General features: G+C 45.3%; 1 protein-coding gene and 1 long non-coding RNA gene across 9 annotated transcripts in view; one reads left to right on the top strand and one right to left on the bottom strand.

Annotated features, from left to right (window-relative positions):
* Window positions 1-17,794, top strand: part of FRMD4A (FERM domain containing 4A) — a 357,548-nt gene that overhangs the window by 245,577 nt on the left and 94,177 nt on the right. For all 6 annotated transcript variants that reach the window (XM_015628212.3, XM_015628214.3, XM_015628213.1 and 3 more), the window contains one exon: window positions 14,873-14,967. In XM_015628212.3, the coding sequence (XP_015483698.1) occupies window positions 14,873-14,967 (95 nt within the window). The remainder of the gene's footprint in view (window positions 1-14,872; window positions 14,968-17,794) is intronic.
* The window catches only part of LOC107204673, a 67,962-nt gene continuing 51,134 nt past the window's right edge, over window positions 967-17,794 (bottom strand). For all 3 annotated transcript variants that reach the window (XR_001521695.2, XR_001521693.2, XR_001521696.2), the window contains 2 exons: window positions 4,810-4,872; window positions 967-1,578 (listed from right to left, as the gene is read on the bottom strand). This is a non-coding gene — a long non-coding RNA (uncharacterized LOC107204673). The remainder of the gene's footprint in view (window positions 1,579-4,809; window positions 4,873-17,794) is intronic.

Here is a 17,794-nt window from a genome sequence, read left to right as displayed (position 1 = left end):
TTCCAAAGCTGTCACTTAGTGAACAACTGTTTAAGGTATATGGAAAGGAAAACCAATAGAAATGCAGTTCCCACTGTTTAAATAATGAAGCTCTGAATGTTGCTCAGATGCAGGCATCCACTGAGTCTGTGGCATGCTCCCAGCGCAAAGATTAAAAACTACCACACAGACGTGGAAGAGTCTGTGAAAAAAGAGAGAATTTTGACACTGCGGCACTTGAGCCCCTGAAAAGTCAAAGCTAATTCCCTACTACAAGAGAAACATATCTCCTGTTTTATCACAGAAAATGACAAAACCTTTTCTCTGCCCAAATTCACCTTCCTCAGTTTTTCAGAAGTCACATTAAATGCAATTATTCTCATCACCCTTATGTATGAAGTGCAAATTTTTCCAAAACCACAACCCTTCAGCATTAGAAATTATAAAGATGTTTACTTCTTGTCATAAAGCAAATTTTGGTGTCAGTCCACAGCCACCTGGTAGGATATGAGGAGGGAGAGAGAGAGATGTGACTGTCACATAGGCAGTGTGACCACTGGCCAGTCAGCAGAGATGCCTTCAGTTGCTAGAGGCCATCAAGACCTCCAGTATAATTTTCTGGAGCTGTTTGCACTTGCAGCATTCACCAGCAGCATGACTGATGTCCAGGCTGGCCCAGCTTATCAACTTTGTTACTGAATGAAATTCACTGGCAACAGCCTCTCTGATATCCTTGCCCACACTGCTACTGTGGAATCTGGTCCTGTCTGTCTTCCATATCAGATTTAATGAAAGCAGGAACAGGTACAGCTGCCTAATCATTTCCATTTCACTTTGCAGTGAGGATGTGTCTGGGTAAGACCCAGAAAGATATTTTCTGGACATTACCAAGGAAACTCAGCCTGTGCCCAGCAGCAACCTGTGCTGTGCCACTTCATGGCACACTTGGACATTTCCCCATCCACAGGCCAAGGATCACTCCTTTCCAGAAGCCAGGCTGCCTTTATTTGTTTTCTACCCCTCCTGCTTAGAAAAATTTCCTCAGTTCTCCGTAGTCTCCAAGCTTCTCCTTTCATGGTTCATTACATTCACTGGTTAATTCTGCTGTCGCCCCAGTACGTGGGCCATCATCCACATTTGTATGCACTTACATTTTCCAATTATTTTCTTCATAGCTGTTTATCACTAATAGTTTCTACCCTGCCTGAATCCTCTCCTAATCACTCTGTCTCATTTCTTTATTCTTTCTTTGCAGAAAAAAGGTTGTTTGAGGGTTTTTTTGGTTTTGTTTTTAATAAAAGACACTCACTATCTCATTTGGTCATTCATTTCACCCTCCTCCTTTATAATGGAACTGGTTTATTACCAGCACTTCTTTTTACAAATATCAGGGGAAATAAGCCTTTCTTATTCTCCCAGTAATTCCTATGGTGAGCAAGTATTATTTTGCTTTCTTTCTTTTTGAACTGTGGCCAACAATCATTTTTCTCCATTGCCTTCTCCTTTACTTGGGGAGGTTACAGTGTGACATTGGTGAGTCTGGAGTCAGGAAATGAAGCCCAGCATCCTTGTCCCTTTCCCATTCAACTTCAGGGTTACCTACAAGACATTAGAACAGAGCTGTAAGGAAGGGGGGCTGGTAGGACCCATTTAGGCTCCTGACAGTCCTGATCTGCACCAGGATGATCTATCTAGAAGTGGAGACAGAAGTTGCTTCTGCCCAAGGTTTCCCTATCGAACCTTGATCTGCTCCTTCAAATGTCCTCTCCCTGTCCTTCTGCTGTTGACACGGGCAAGTGCTGGATGTGGTGACTGCTGTGGCTGACAGAGGGGACCAGACCAGAGGATCAAGGCAGCTTCCTTGCTGTGTCCCAAGGCATGCTGGACATGGAAAGCTTTGCTTCTTAGCAAAGCAAGTGAAGTTGGCTTAGCAACACACTGAAGTTGACTTCATATATAGGCTCTGAATGTGCAGACTCAGTAGGGAAGACTGCAGAGGTGCTAAAGGAAGGGTGAATTTCTGTGCTTCTGCAGATGTTGATTTTTTCTATTCCCTCTGAAATAACCACGGTTCTGTCACAAACCTAATCTTCGGTTATATCTTGCACCTTCTACTGACTCAAGAAGCAAAGTCTCCTCTTGGGTGCTCACCCAGAGTGGAGGGACCCTGTGTCTTACAGGACAAGGTGTATCAGCCTGCCCCATGGCCCAGCCACCATTCTGCTGAACTTGGGACCACACTCAGACACAGGAAGCCAGACTACCAGTGAGGAAGTAAGTGGGATAGCACTGTTTTACTGTACCTTGGGAGCTGGACCTATACAATGCATCACACTTACTTGACTTCAAGGTTAAAGCAGCTTCCTTAGCTTTCCCATTTCTCTCTTTCCCTGACTGCTTGACTCCCCATAACATCTGAGCTTTGCCATCAGGCAATGAGCAATGTAGCCAACATCTGGCAAGTGAAGTTCAGCCTCTCTCTCCTGACCTTCCCAGGGGAAGAGCTGTCTGTCTGATGTGTAGTATTTTCATAGCATGATTTACATCTGAGTGTGTTAAGCCAGAAACTTCAAAACATTGTGGCATGTTCTTAATATAGCAACTGTGCAATTAAACAGATAATTAAACTGATGAGAACATCCAGGAAGACCAATGTGCTTCAACTCCCAAGTTCCTTAGGGGAGGGAAATCCAACATTGCTGTATGTATGGAGAATCTATTGGTGGAGTCATCTCTTTTGACTGCATCCCTAAATATGAGTACAGATAGAGATGAATGCACAAAAGCCCATGCACCCACTATGCTTCTGCAGGCATTCACCTTCCCCAGTCTCAACACACGAGGATGTGGCTCTTGTTAAGTTTAATTCATTTCCCTGCATTCACAATTAGTGTGTAAAATAGAACAGGATGACTTAATCCTGTGCATCTGACCTAGCACTATTGTTTACTTTATTTACTTTTATTCACATTAGGTTTTCTAACAGAGGGTTTTTAAAATAAATTAGTTTAATGTGTTTAGAAAATGGGCAACAAAAATAAGCATTCACTTAGCTTATTAAACATTTTCAGAGATGGAGAAGTGACTTTGAGTGAGGATGGAAATAAACATCCTTATTCAGGAGAAATTTTTTAAAAGAAAATAGAACATAAGAATGCAGCTAAGCTAGTATGTCTTGGGAAATTATTTTTCCTTTTCCACATCAGCAATAACAGATCAAGAGTATTTTCAAGCACCAATTTCTGTAGGCTGCATGAAGGGAGATGGACATTTCTACAGTTGATTTGAAACTGGATGAACTAAAGCGCTTCAGAGGTTTACAGTTGAAAAGATAAATGGATTGTGTGAGCTGTCCAATTTCATTATGTGTCCTAGCCAAACTCTTTCTTTAATGTTTGATAGAATTATGATCAAATATTTCAAAATAAAAATGCTGACCTCTGTAGAAATTGTTGTTGACCTTGTCAAGGTAGGTTTAATGCTTTAAAAGAATACCAACAATCTCTCAGTGATATAAAACTTCAACAGACACTACCAAATCGAAATATATATAGAAGGCAGCTGGTTATTCACACTGGCCGAGCGCTTATCGAGCCCCATTGTCAGCTGAGTGTGAAATGGATTCCTGCCCAGAAAGCTGGCTCTGAAGCTTGCTTCATGTTCAAAGTTTGATTTGCCACAAGTGATACAGTCAGATGATTTAAAACACAATTGACTTTCTTGCAGCAGTTGACTACCCCGTTTCAAAATTATACACATCTCCAGAAAGGCAAGTACTCATGAAGACTCAAAATACTTTAAGCCAAACATTTACAATACCGATTATCTGAATAAATTTGTCACATACTTTCTTAAAGTAGGCCACCTGACTTCCAGCCCAGAGTGCTGCACAGAATGCCGTATCTGTGTCTTTTTTTCTTTGCATTAAGACAAGGGTTTGAACCAAAGCCCTGCACACAAACACTCTTAACTCCCCAGCATGTGAAATTCATGTCTTGAGCTGCTTCAGTTTGTATTAATTTAGCACCAGTCTCCAGTTGGAGAGCTCCATCTAATCTGGCCTCTGTATCCGTCACTGCTGCATGTTATGTGCAAAGGAAGGTGAAAAATCTGAGCCCTCAATTCTGTGATAAAACCATGTGATATATGTTTATCCTCAGAATATCATTGCTTGCTTAAATTGATTACAAATAATGACAATGAAATCCATCTCTGTTGCAGGGGCATCTTCCACAAGGTTAGATGTCTTTGTGTTGTAAAATGAGACTTTTCTGACTCTTTGCAAGGATGAGGGAAAGAGGAAAGAGTTGTCTGGTAACCCAGGCTTCTTTGAGGCTGCAGGAGCATGATTTGCTACGGCCTTCTTCAGTTAACTAGTGCTGATATAGCCAGTGCTGCTAAACCGTGGAGATCCAAGTGCCAAATACACCCAGTTCTCCACTGGAGATCAGGTGGAGTGGGAGAAGCTGAAACCACCATGACCTTGAAAGTCATGGTGTGTTTTAAAGCACAGATGCTTCACTCCACTGCTTGTATGAAACTGATGGCCCCGAGCCAGTGCAAAGTCCCCCTGTACGGGGGTATTTTCCTTCTGCTCTGCTGATGTATCATCCATATTTTTCTCATTTATACATACAGATCTCATAGATGCTTCATGCATGAGGAGATGGGAAGCTACCAAATAGATCACTAATAGGTTCAAGACATTGAGGATGATTTAAAGGATTAGTGAATCTGATCATCATAGACAAGAATGGCTTTTCTTCTGCTCTAAAGGAACCGAATTTGCTTGAAAGTTGCTTGTTTGGGTCCACATAAATAAATGAGTACCTTTTTTTGCTCCAGTTCTTCTGAGTTAGCTCCAAACTTCTTCATAAGTTTGCTCTAAATTCCCTGAAAGTTTAAAAAAATACAGTCAAAACTATCAAATTTGGGATGTATTTTTTTTAAACTGTATTAACCCACAGCATGCAGCTCCTGATGACACTATAAAATTATTAATGGAGTTAAAAGTAGCCTCCTGAAAACACAGTATTTGCTGGAGTAAGCACATAGTGAAGCAAGCAGCTAGCCAAGCTTGTCTTCAGGGGTGTCTTGTAAAGGTCAAACCAGATTTGATGTTGTGTTAGGATTTGGGAAAAACCCAAAGAAAGATAACAGAGGAAGGATCTGTTTCTTCAAATAATCCAAAAACAAATCTAGAAAGTTTAAATAAAGAATAATGAAAGTTGCATGTGCAAATTGACTTGGGGTAACTTTTTAACTTGCTTCAGTGATGTTTTCATGGCTATTCAGATGAGCTGGCAGTGACTTTGGCAGTGCTACAAAAACCATTTTTACATCAGTCAGCATAAGGAATTCCACACTTTCCATCAAATCCCTCCAAAAAAGAATTCTGCTTTCCCTTCCAGTCCAGGTTTGCTTCTGTGGTTGGCCAGATCCTCTCACTCAGTTCATGCTCTTGGCCACACTTCAGTTGGAAAGGACTCAAGAGTGGCTTGAGTCCTTACACAAGGTTACCCTGTGTGATCTTTCTTATGCTCAGAAAGATATCCCAGGGGGATATGTGAGGATTTTGACCACTTTCCTCTGGAAATCGTGTGCAGAAAGGACTGCTTGTGCATGCACAGATCAGTGCTCTGGCACACAGGAGGTACACTGGGGGACACAGGACCTGGCACAGATGTTCCATGAAGGGGATGTGCATTGAGCCTTCACATCCAGACTGCACAGCTCCAAGGGGATCTCTTGGGGGATCCCAGGAAGAAATACTTTACAGTGTGCTGCTCCTGATGGCACCCCACGTACTCAGGGCAGACGGGGACATAAGTTTGAATGCCAGGCACAAAATCCTTTCCCTCTCCCCAGCCCTGCAGGAGACAGAGAGGCAGATTCTTATACAGGATGTAGTGCAGTAAGGCACCAGATCTCCTTATACTTCAAGTCTATGGAAAAAAAATATGTGATCAGAGTCAGGGCCAACCCCAAACCTGGGATTTTCCAGCTGCCATCCTCAGCACATCAGCCATTCTTTAATGTATGTGGGGGCATTAGCTTCTCCGAGGGGAGACAGAGAAGGGATAGAGTAGCCAAAGGGCTGAGGGAGGGAAGAAGGAAATGCTGAGGCTTTTGTCATGGATGAGAGAAAGATCTGAGCATGGAGCAGATTTCCTGTCCCAATACCAGTTGCAGCTGGCTGGCCTCTTTGGATGCAGTCACCTGAAAACTCTGCTGGAGTCGTGGGATGATACAGATGGCAACAGAGAGGAATGGGGTCACTGGGCATTGACACAGACCCCTTCTGAATGAGGGAAGAGTGCAGCTGCCTCTGCATCAGACAAGAAAGGGAGGAGGGATGCTAGAGACCCAAAAGTGTCTTTTTCATCCCACCAACTGCTTCTCATTTTGGTTTTGACATGAATTTGCCATGCAGACTTGGCCAGCTCATGCTTTCTGCTTTCTGTGACTGCAAAATTATTTACGCAGATTCCTACTGCTAATATGTAGGGGGAATTAGAGAATATCAGCAATGCCTTCTGACTTAAGATATGGAGTGTCAGGTATCAGCTGAACCCAGAAATTCCTCTATCTGTAAATATTTTTAAGGCAACTTGTCAGTAGGGTGTTTCTAATCCTTTTACCAAACAGATTTCTTTTAGAAAACTTGGGAATTTTTTTGTCTGTTTCTCTCTGACCCTAACAAATCTTAATTCCCACAACTTGCGGGTGTTGACTTTCCAAGAAAAAACGTCATTGGCACTCTGTCACCACCCTCCACATTCCCGAGGCAGCTGCTGGAGGCAAGTTGTCTCATTTGCTTATGTAAATGAAGGAAAGAGGTTTTTAGAGCCAATCACTGACTCTGGGAAGGAGGTGCTGCCTGTGCCAGCACGAGCAATGCTCCTGCCGCCAGTCCCCGGCACTGACGGAGTTCAGCTGTTCCGTGATAAAAAATAAGGCGCTCCCTCTCCAGGCATTTTGCATTTCAATGAATAATTTTTCACCCAACTACATCCCAGCCTGCTTTGATTATGTGCATTCCATATACTGACATAATAACGAGGAGTTGAGGAATAGAGGATCTATCCTGTAAGGGGAATTGCACACTCCAAAGCCCCAAGCCCTTTAGCCTGAGCAGTTTTGTACAGTATTATTACCCTGTGTTAATTCAGATGACACAATGACCAAAAGGGCCGTTACTGGATATTTACACAACATTATATAGAGTGACTTCGGATTTTTCTCTTCTTGGAAATGCGTGAAATGGGTTAAACAAGAGGATGATAGAGCTGTTGGCAGATCCAGTTCGACACGCGAATTGCAAGTGAGGGACAGTTCGGTGGCCCCTGGATGAAAGAATTCCGTGTTCCGTGAATGAGGAAGGCGGGGAGGGAAGGAGTTAGTCCATAGCTACCATGGGGCAGTGCACTGCCTAATGCCCAGGGGAGAGCATGGAGCATCTGCTGGCTTTCAGCAGGTGAGGCTGCTGGCCAGTGAGTGTCGGTGCTCTGAGGAACAGAGTTAGAGCACGCAGGGCCTGCAGGGGCTTCCTTACTGCCCTTATCTCCCTGCTGTTGGCCGATAGAGTAGAGGCTGGTTTTAGCAGATGACCTAATTGATGGGGACGACCTGGAGTTTGCTTCATTAGCAAATGCTAATAGTCGGTGGAGGGGAAGAATTGTGCGTGAAGCACCGTTTGGCACTTTGGTTTCCTCCTGATTACACCGCCCCAGGTTCGAGCAGACCGAAGAAGAAGCGCTGTTCCCTGCCTGGTAGGACTGAGCCGGGCACAGCCACGGGAGGAATTGCTCTGCATTCATGCAAACTGTTTCTTTTCCACCTCACCTCTCCTGCTGAGGGGCTGGCCACACAGCACGCATTCCCCAGCCTACACTGAAACACAAACCACAAAAAACATGTTTTTCAAACATTTGAATGTTGAGCAAAATTTGACCAAATCAACAGGACTTGAAAGGCTGGTTTGAGGTAAACACACTTCACGGTCCATCCTGCAGAAACCAAACCTGCTCTCAGCTAAAAACCAGTGGTTTGAGTCCTGAAGCCTGTGCCTGGCCATAGCACAAAATCAGTGCTGAGCACCAGCCCTGCAGACAATCTTTAGCATTGCAGCACTTGGCTTAGCAGTGTCTCATCTTTGCATTCTTGTGCTGTATTGCACTGTAAGTCCCTCCAGCAAAGAGACAGTGGATGGTAGCAGTGCTTTTAACCTTAATGAGGTTTTAACCTTAATGAGGCATTGCTTGGTGTGAGTTATGTACCTGGTTCCCACGGCTCAACTTGTGTCTGTCCATATGTTGAAACTATACATTACCCAGAAACCTTCTGCTGCAGAGAATTAGGGAGAAGCTATGACATGGGGGAGGGGGAACATATAGGCTTGTTTGACAGTTAATAAAACAATGAAATATACTTTGTATGTGCCTGAGTTTCTAGGGACATACCAGCAGCTGCTAATACCATGTCATCTGTTTTTTATTCATGGCACTGCTGGACTGTGGATAGATAATCTCTGTATATAACTCACTCATTTCTAAGCTTAATGGGAAGCTGTCATAGAGAAACATGATTCTCTGCCAAAAGTGGGCAGTCTGTCTTTCCACTGGGGAAACACATGATTCCAGAGCTCCTCGCTCTGCTAAAATCCCAGTAACATTGTCTTCTAATTATATTGAATATTTAATACTGGAATGCTTGTGTTTCTGCTGCATTTTCCACAATGACTGGCAGAAACAGCCCGTTCTGTCTCTGTCAGACTGAGAGGCACCCCATCCCTCTGGTTGTCTTTGTGACCCTCCTCTGGACCCACTCCAACAGGTCCATGTCTTTGCTGTGCTAAGGGCATCAAAGCTGGATGCAGCACTCCAGGTGGGATCTCACCAGAGCAGACCAGAGGGGAAGAATCACATCTCTCGACCTGCTGGCCACACTTCTTGTGCTGCAGCACAGGACATATTTGACTTTTTGAGCTGCAAGTGCTGAATCATGCCCAGTTTTTCATCCACCAGTACCTCCATGACCTTCTCCACAGAGCTGCTTTCAGTCTTTTCATTCCCCAGCCTGTCTCTGGGGAATACCAGAGGTTTCCCTGACCCTATGTGTTGCATTTGACCCTGTTGAACCTCATGGGATTCCCATGGACCCGCTTCTCAAGCTTGTACAAGTCCCTTTGGATGGCATCCCTTCCCTACAGCTTGGTGTCAAGCTTCTCCCAGTCCATAAGAGATCTTTCTCAGGCTCCTTCCTCCTCCTCACATTTTGTGGCTAACACATGCCCATAACATGTCTCTATTATCACTAAACCTGTGTGACAGTGACTGTGGCTGGCGTTAGGAGGCACCAAAATGGGGTTTTCATGTCACCTTGAACACCAAAGTCTTGCTGTGCATCACCTGTATCTCACATCCTCCTTTTCCTCTTTTCAGCTCTGGGGAGGTGGCCCATGAGCAGACCCCAGCCTGCTCCTCCAGTGGCTACAGCAGCCCATATTAATGAGCTCATGCTAATATGAACTCATCCAATAAATACATCAAAAAGCCATGAAACTCTGGGATTTTGGCAATGAATCAGTTTGAATCATCATTCTTCATGCGGCTTCCCTTTTCCAAGGAGCTTTCAGGCTTGTCCTTCCCCTCCCCACTTGCCTTCAGTGCTCTCTGTGCTCTGCTGTTGTTCAGGGAAGTTGCCATCATGTCTAATTGGGAAGAGACACCTGTAGAGTGCCTCTGTGCAGAGATAACTGGAATACACGGAAGAGAAACTCATCCCCTGTGGTTAATTTGCCAGTGCTGAGTGCTCCTTTAAATAGAGGAGGTACAGAGTTGGACATGGCATGCATTGAAGCTTTCTTGGTGTAGCTTTTGCTAGCACAGGCTGTGCCTGTAGTCTAGGGTGTGGAGTGGGCTCTTCAAGCAATGGGGAATTGTAGGAGGACATCCTTTGGAGTGTCAGCCAAGTGTGATCCATATGGACCTTCTTGCATTGCCCTTGGTGCTTTCTCATCATATTTCTTCACGGCAAGTTCAAGTCACAGAGCTGCTACTAAGGCTCAGCCCTTTCCCTGCCACTTCCTGACACCACTAATAAAGCTCTCTCTTTCCTCTAAGTCATTATTTGAACAAACTTCAGCTGTTTTGGAGGGCAAGGAGGGAATCAGTTCACTGCTTCAAGCCTGCAGGGCTTCATAGAGCCCCAGCCATGTGCTCACTGTGCTCCTCACTGCTGAGGCTTTGTGGATGCATGGCATTATTATTTCAGACAAACCTCTCCAGCATGGCCCAGGGAGCAGGGTAGGACGTCTGGGTCATTCTACTAATAAGGAGGCAGCCCCTAATGAATCCATCTCTGCTCCCCTTCCCCTCCAAGAGGGAAGAAAGAAACCTCAGAGTGCTCTGAAGTCAGGCTTGACTTCACAGCAAAGTTGCCTGCTCTTCAGAGTATCAGGAATCTCCTGGACAAGGTTTGGTGCCATCACACCTGGCAGGTGGATCGTGACTTACTAAGTTTTTTAGAAAATGTCACGTTTGCAAGTCCAGGAAGTCCAGGTTGCAAAATGTTAACTTGTTCCAGACCGGAGCAGGATTTGGGGAGTACAAGTAGGGATCCAGGGCCAGGAAAGCACTCAGGTTACTGCAATGCAGAGAAGCCTCGGGGACAGGGATTGGTTAATAAATGGCCAGTGTCTGTGCCACATACTCAGCTACACAGGAGTGTGGGTTCCTCAGCCTTTCCTCCTGGCAGGAGTAAGCATGTACCAGGAGCAGGCTCTTCTTCCCCAAGGGCCACAGCTCCAGCATGCTGGGACCACAACCAGGTCCCTGCTGATTTCTCTAGTAACAATGGCAATTGATTTACAGAACACTGTTCTTTACATGCCTTTCTGCAGAGAGGGTCCATTAGCAGGAGGGAGCAGCAGGAGATTCCCTGGCTATACAATGCTGCTCCGACAACCTAACCCAACAGCAAAGCATGTTCAGCCCTCACTGTTCTAGATGAAGAAGTTCTCCTGGTGTTCCCTATCCCAAGTTCAGGCCAGCCAGCTGCAGCTATGACAGCCCCATGCTTTTTGTGATACAGGTTATATGGAGGATGCCAGGACAGTGTAAGCAGGAAGGGAATGAGGAGCAGCAGATGCAGAGGGGTCTCCACACCTGCTTGGGCTCTGTAGCTCTGCATCACTGAGGACATGGTTCAGTTTCTACTCAGAATTCCACCTGTTGTCCTGATTTATTTCTGTGGGATGCACAAGGTGTATCTTGCTGACCATTCAATTGTATTGAATCCAGAAGTTCTCAGGCCCACTTTCTGTTGATTTCTCAGCTCTCAGAGACCAGTCCCCATCTCCTTCAATGTGTCTGTGATGGAAGTTTTATTAATGCAAAATTTTCCCTCAGGAAAATGAAGTCCAGAAATTAATAATGAATTAAAACAACTTGCCACAGGCATCGCTAATGAGCTCTTTGTCTGCGCAGCTCACATGAAAGGAGGTCATTGCTCAGCCATTCCCATCGCGAATGGCAAGAAGATTAACCGCTAACATCGAGCGTGTGGGTCTCTCCTGAGACAGCGGGACAGGCTGCAGATCTGCTTCTGCCTGGCTGGCTTTTCCTGCCTTATCCCTGCTGTGCAGGTTTGTCTCGAGGAGTCTCTAATACCTGGAAAAGACACCTTCCTCCCCTCCTCTCCACACACTCAGGTTGCCTGTCTGTGTTGGGAGGACAGGGAGTCATTCCGCTGGAAAGGACAATAACCTTGCAGAGCTTAAGGGGAGAGCGGAAAGTAATCTTGGAGGGGACTAGCAGGGCTTAACTTCACTGCCATAAGCCTCTTCAAGGACTCTGGCCCAGAAACTAACCTGGCACCACTCCAGTGCTGGGTCTGCATCTATTGTTCTTCTCACTTATCTTGCAAGGCAAAGGGTTATCCTGCTTTATCTTCTACCACAGGCTTTGGAGAAGGCCCCACAGCAAGGGCACTGGAAACTGTGCTCCTGCTGAGCTTCAGGGGGCTGTGCTGAGGGAGCATCAGGGAGAGGAGCATCCACTTCTGGGCAGTAGACATGGGAAAGCTGTCACACCATGCTGACCACATCTCCTTGGCTTTTTCAGCCTGGTCTCACACAGCAGAAATAAGGAAGCAGTATGTTGCATTTACCCATTCTGAAAAGGGTGGCTAAAGGCAGGTGGTTTTGGGTGCTGCTCCTCACTAGATAGCTAGGAGTGGATGCAGCAGTGCATGGGGCAAGTTCAAGGGAAGTTGAGCATCACTTCTCCATGATGTGAACAGCAGAAGGGACTTTCTCCCTTGTCCAGTGTCCCTTGTGGCAGCGTTGTCTGACTGCAGCAGAGAGACCCATACCTTCCCCATGTCCACGGGCAGCCTCTTACACATCAAATGTTTATTGCTCTGTTCTGCTTTCTTGAAAAAGCTCAGCCTTTATCTTACATGTGCTTAACACAGGTTTGGGAAAACTCTGCTGTGCTTGAGGCATGATGTTTTAGCACTCTTTCCCACCCCTGCCCTCTCAGGTGGGACATCCAGCCAGGCTGAGTGATGGCTCATTCCCTTGCTTGGCAGCACAATTGCTTGTTTGTCAAATAACTGAGTCACACAGAGCACTGGGCACCAGGCAGTGACAGCCACGCAGCTCCCAGCCTGCAATACACTCCAGCATGAGGATGCCTGGATTCACCTCCACCAACTGGCCTTGGCCATGAAGGAGTCAGTCCTACCTTGCACTCCTACCCCTCCTCTTGTGGTAACCCTAAGCTGGGAAGAAATCCCTTTCTGATGCAGAGAGAATTTGGCCCAGCCAGAAGAGAAGGGAGCAGGGACCCTTGGGCAAGGGCAGGGGAAAAGCAAGGCTTCAAATTGTTCATGGTCGGGAAACAAACCCCTCTTCCTCTCTCTCCTTTAAAATTTGTGCTTGTTTGTCTGCTGTTAAGCAGAAAACTCACCTAATGCCCCCAATAACTACCTGCATTGAGCCTGTGTATCTCTGAATTCACCTGGCAGTCTTGCCATCCTCTTCATCACAAAATTTGTGTATATCATAAGTCAAACTGTTGTCTTTAAAATGCTCTGACAAAGTGAGGTTCCACTTACAGGAGACAGGGATGCTGTAAATGTCTGCCCCTCTCAGCACAATGCCAGGAGAGAAGCATCTGAGGAGCCCTCAGTGAGACTGGTGTAGCTGGTGTGCTCTTTCCTTGGGTCTTTGATGGGACTTGGGGGGACAGGGGACCTGACTATGGTCCCATGCCTGGTCCACTCGTCTCTGAGCACATTTGAGAGCTTGTTCAGGAGTGAAGGTCAATGCAGTCACCAGTGTTGTCATAGCAGAGCCTCCAAAGGTTGTGACTGAGAAGTCTGACTTCGAAATTAAAATTAAGCTGGTTGCATCCTACCTATTTGTTATCTGCCAGGCTGTTCCTTGTACACAGCAATTTCTGATGGATTCATTCAGAGGCTGCCTTAAGCCAGGGCTGCATTTAGGCACAGCTATTGCTTCTTTCTTTGCTGGTATGACCTAGAAACCCACCATGCATTGGATGTCCCCACTAGGGTGGGTAGAAGATGCTGCAATGGTCATACGAATGTCAAGGAAATATACAGAGAAGTAAGTTTGTCCCAGCTGTGTCAGCTACTGTGATAGCGCTGGGTTTTGGGACATTTTCAAAGAGTCTTGAGTCTTATAAATCTGTTTGGAAGTTAGATCCAAATCAGGGTTTTTCTACTATGGCTGTGTTTGTGTTTACAGGACAGAGCAGTTGATTACGACAGCAGGGTTCTCACATCCCTGCCACCCATTTTCTGCACAGCATCATAATTTCACCTCCATTTAACAACAGGTTCACATCTGGGGTACCTGACTCAGCTGCTCAGCAGACTCATTGGGGCAGTCAAGCCTGCAGACAGTTCTATTTTCACTGAAGTTTGCAGCACAGAGATTTGTAGACCAAATCCTTATAAGTAGTCACCAGGGAACATTGTTGGGATCTCTGACCCCAGCTGTGCCAGTGCTGCTGTAACAACTGCAGCTTTGGGATCTGGGGCTGTTACAAGGCTGAAGTTACCCGGATCCTTTGTATTCCTGTTTCCTACAGGTGACAGGACGAGAGCTTTGCAAGTGCCAAGGCTTCAGAAATCTGGTTGGAAAAACTGGAGCCCAGCAGAACAGATGAAAACTCATAGAGGCAGGACAATACATTAGAGTTAAAAGACGAATAAGGTTTTGCAGAAAAGATAGTAATGAACGATCCTCTGTTTCTCTGAGCTTGGCCTTTATTGTCTTACAAAGAGTATTTTCATAGTATGTGCTAGTTTCCTGTCTTTCCTTCCAACTGCCTAAATTTGAGGATGTATCCTTATCTCTATATGACAAGCAATAGTGAATGGGAAACTATTTTTTCTGTCATTTACTTCTCATTTGGTCCCGTCACATCCTATCTTTTGGCACTATGTATTTTCTTAGTGTTATGAGCATATATCTGTGCTGTGTGTGAGAGAGTGGGTGTCTGAATCGTGTTTGTAAAGGCCCTTGATAAAAAGATTTAACAACTAAAATTATCAGAGAGGCAGGAGTGGGCTGGTCCTGGTAGAGCTGAGCACTGGCAGGCAGCACATCATCTGTCTGCAGAGACATTAAGTGCTGAATAGGTCAGAATTGCCAGGTTTTTAGTATTTACCTAGGAGGGAAACTACTACTGCTCATTTCAAGGAGCTAATGTTCCTTGCAGATTTAGCTTGAACACCAGAGGGAACATAAAAGCAACAGCTGTGGAGTAGTTTCAAGGATAGTGTTTTCCTCCACAAGCACAGTGCAGTTCTATCCAATTCTCCTCATTAATCACTTTCTTTCATTTTTGTTTTTCAGCCAAAGCTTTTGGCCAAGGAGCTGCTTGACTTGGTGGCATCTCATTTCAACCTGAAGGAGAAGGAGTACTTTGGAATTGCATTCACAGATGAAACGTAAGTGTGAAAAATCAAAGACGTAAGAGGCAATTCTTAGTCACAGAAAATCTTGTTGTAGAAATACTGTGTACACTAAGGTCCTAGACCAAGGTCTAGGGAGGCATGGACCAAATTACCCCAAAATTTGAGGTTTTGTGTTTGGACAAGCCATATCTACCCCCAGATTAAATGACAAGAATAAAATTAGCACTGGAGAAACATTACAGGTCTGCCAAAGGCTATGATTAGTCCCAGACTGTGACCCCTTAGTGCTACTGCACCACCCTGTTCCATTTTTCCAGCTGTTTTCTCTCAGGAGTTACACCATCCTTGGCACATGGACTGTGTCTTGTATGGACACCCACCTTGGTTCACAATAGGCTTTTTTCTTTATATGTTAATCAGGAAGAGGCTTCCCACACCTAAATCATTTTTAAAAACCAAGATTTTCAAGCCAACGCTGTGTCCTCAGAACAGCTGAGTCAGCAGTATTGCTGTCATGAGCCAGTTCCGCTCTCCTGCTGAAGTGGCAGGGAAATGTAAATTATCTGCTGGAATAATGATTCAGGATCGGGTAATCAGAAGCTGCTGGATAATTGCACAAACATATCCGCATTCATCTCAGCAGCTAAAGTCAATTCCTTTGGCAAGCACCTGCCTTGGACAGCCTGAGGCCATCTCAGGACACAGCTCCAAGGATGGAGGAATACTCAGCAACAGGCATGTGCAGAAGCAGGACTCAAATCAGATGAGATCCCAGAATCCCTCCCAGCTCACTGACATGAGTAGCTCGGCTCTGTAGACCTCCAACCCAACACAAATTAATGAGACTAATCCTCCAAGGAGAAGCACTAGGAGGGACTTGCCTTTTATAAAGCAGGCGTAGGAAATTGCTCCTACCAGAGTGTTTACTCTTGGAGAGAGCAAGTCATTCAATGGGTGCTGCCTGAAAGGCACAGGGAAGACAAAGAACACTAGGAGAAGAAAATGTTCCTGTAACAGTCCCAAGAGCGCAGGTGAGAAACAAGGCACATCTCAAACTGTAACCAGAGAACAGCTGAGCAAGTCCCAGCTCTCAGTTCAGCTGGGCAGGCACAGGCCTCTCCTGGGAGTGCAAAGGAAGCTAATGAGGAGGTGTCAGCAATTAGAGAGAGCCCAGCCTCCCCTGGAAGTTCCAGGTTTAACAGGATGAGCAAAGATCTGGGTTAGCAAAGGGAGGAAGCAAGAGAGCTGACAGAGGTTGTCAAGGCAGAGCTCAGAGATACGCTGGATGCAAATGGAAGTGCACTGTCCAGGCAGGATTCAAAGGGTTAGGTGATGGCATCCACACACTTGGTCACCTTCAGACCTGTAGATGGAAAAGGGTTTTCAGGAGATGCTCAGCTAGCCCAGATGAAAGATGTGGGGACATGCTCATTGAATCAAGGAAGTGCAGCCCAGAAACAGCCCTTCTGCTGTCCCATAGTGACTCTGACATTTGCACTGAGGCTTCTTCAGTGCTGTGAAAATAACCCTGACAGAAGTATTTCCTTTTCAGTTGTAAAATGCTTTGAAGAGAGTTGGTACAAACAGCAATTGTTTTATTTGATTGAACACAGCCAAAGAATATACTTGGGGCCTTGGGCAGAGTCTTGGAAATAGATGTCCCAAGCCAACTTCAGAAAATAAACTGGGCTGTCTAGACCACATATCTTAACCTGCAATGTGAAATGGAAGTTTGAAATATCCTCTTTCTTAAAAAGTAGTAAAAACAGTCTCTTAATGTGTGTTTGCAGGACACATAACCCAGACCTTTACCTAATACAGACCAGGAATGTAAAAAGAAACCCTTTAATTCTGTGACACAGGCCCTCGGGGACTTCTTTCTCTTCACTCTCCACTGAGTTTCCATGTGTTTTACTTGAAGGGGACTCATAACCAGCTAAAACAAAACAAGACTGGTTCATAAATGTAGTCTGAGGTTGGCTAAATTGCAAGTTTAGAAAGAAGAAAAGCCACTAAAGTATTAAATCAATTCTTCTATTTAAGAGTAAAAGCACTATGAGAGTAATTTATTTAGAAATTATTTGGACTGGGGATTTCCATTCATTAGTTGTGCTCTATCATGACAACCTTAGAAGAAAATCAATAGGAACAGCCTTTGCGTTGGCAACTTAATAGTTTCTTGTGATAATATGGGGTCATTACTGCATTCAGCATGACTAAAATTAGATTGTCAGACTATTATGGAAGGGAGAATAACGCCTTCTGTTTTAATGATCATAGGAACGTTTTATAGCGTGAACCATTAACTGCAGGAGAGCACAGGTCAAAAGGGTGTCCCTGTACAGCACGAGGGGCCAGGCTTCACAGGAAGTCAGAAGAGCAATATCCTGCTTGATTAAAAGTGAAAACTGATGGGGAAAAAGCTTGGGTTTTAGTTGAGCTGGTTATGAATCTCCAGTAACCACCCTTTCCCGTTGTATCAGCTCTTCCAGCATTCACTGAGAGCAAGTGGCCTGGATTAACCTTCTGTTCACTGCAGACTCCCCATCTGGGCCATGGACAGGGTTTCCACATCCCTTATTTGTCCTTAGATCTGAGTCACCTGCTCCATTGAGAGCTACCAACATTTCCATCCCACAGCTCCCCACAGAGCAGGGTAGCACCCTTCTGTGGAATACCCTCTCATCCCTGGTGCTGCTGGGGAAGCCTGTTTCTACCCTCCAGCCATGTGGCAGGGCCAGAGTGAAGGAGCAGGTGTCCCACATCCTGGCTGAACAGCTGGTCCAACGGAGGGTGCAGCTCTCAGAATAACATCCTGCTCTGGCACTAGACCAGTTCCTTTATCACCAAGTCCACTGTG

The sequence above is a fragment of the Parus major genome, chromosome 1A (assembly GCF_001522545.3).
Source record: "Parus major isolate Abel chromosome 1A, Parus_major1.1, whole genome shotgun sequence".
Lineage (NCBI taxonomy): Eukaryota > Metazoa > Chordata > Aves > Passeriformes > Paridae > Parus > Parus major.
This window is presented reverse-complemented; position numbering and strand designations above follow the sequence as displayed.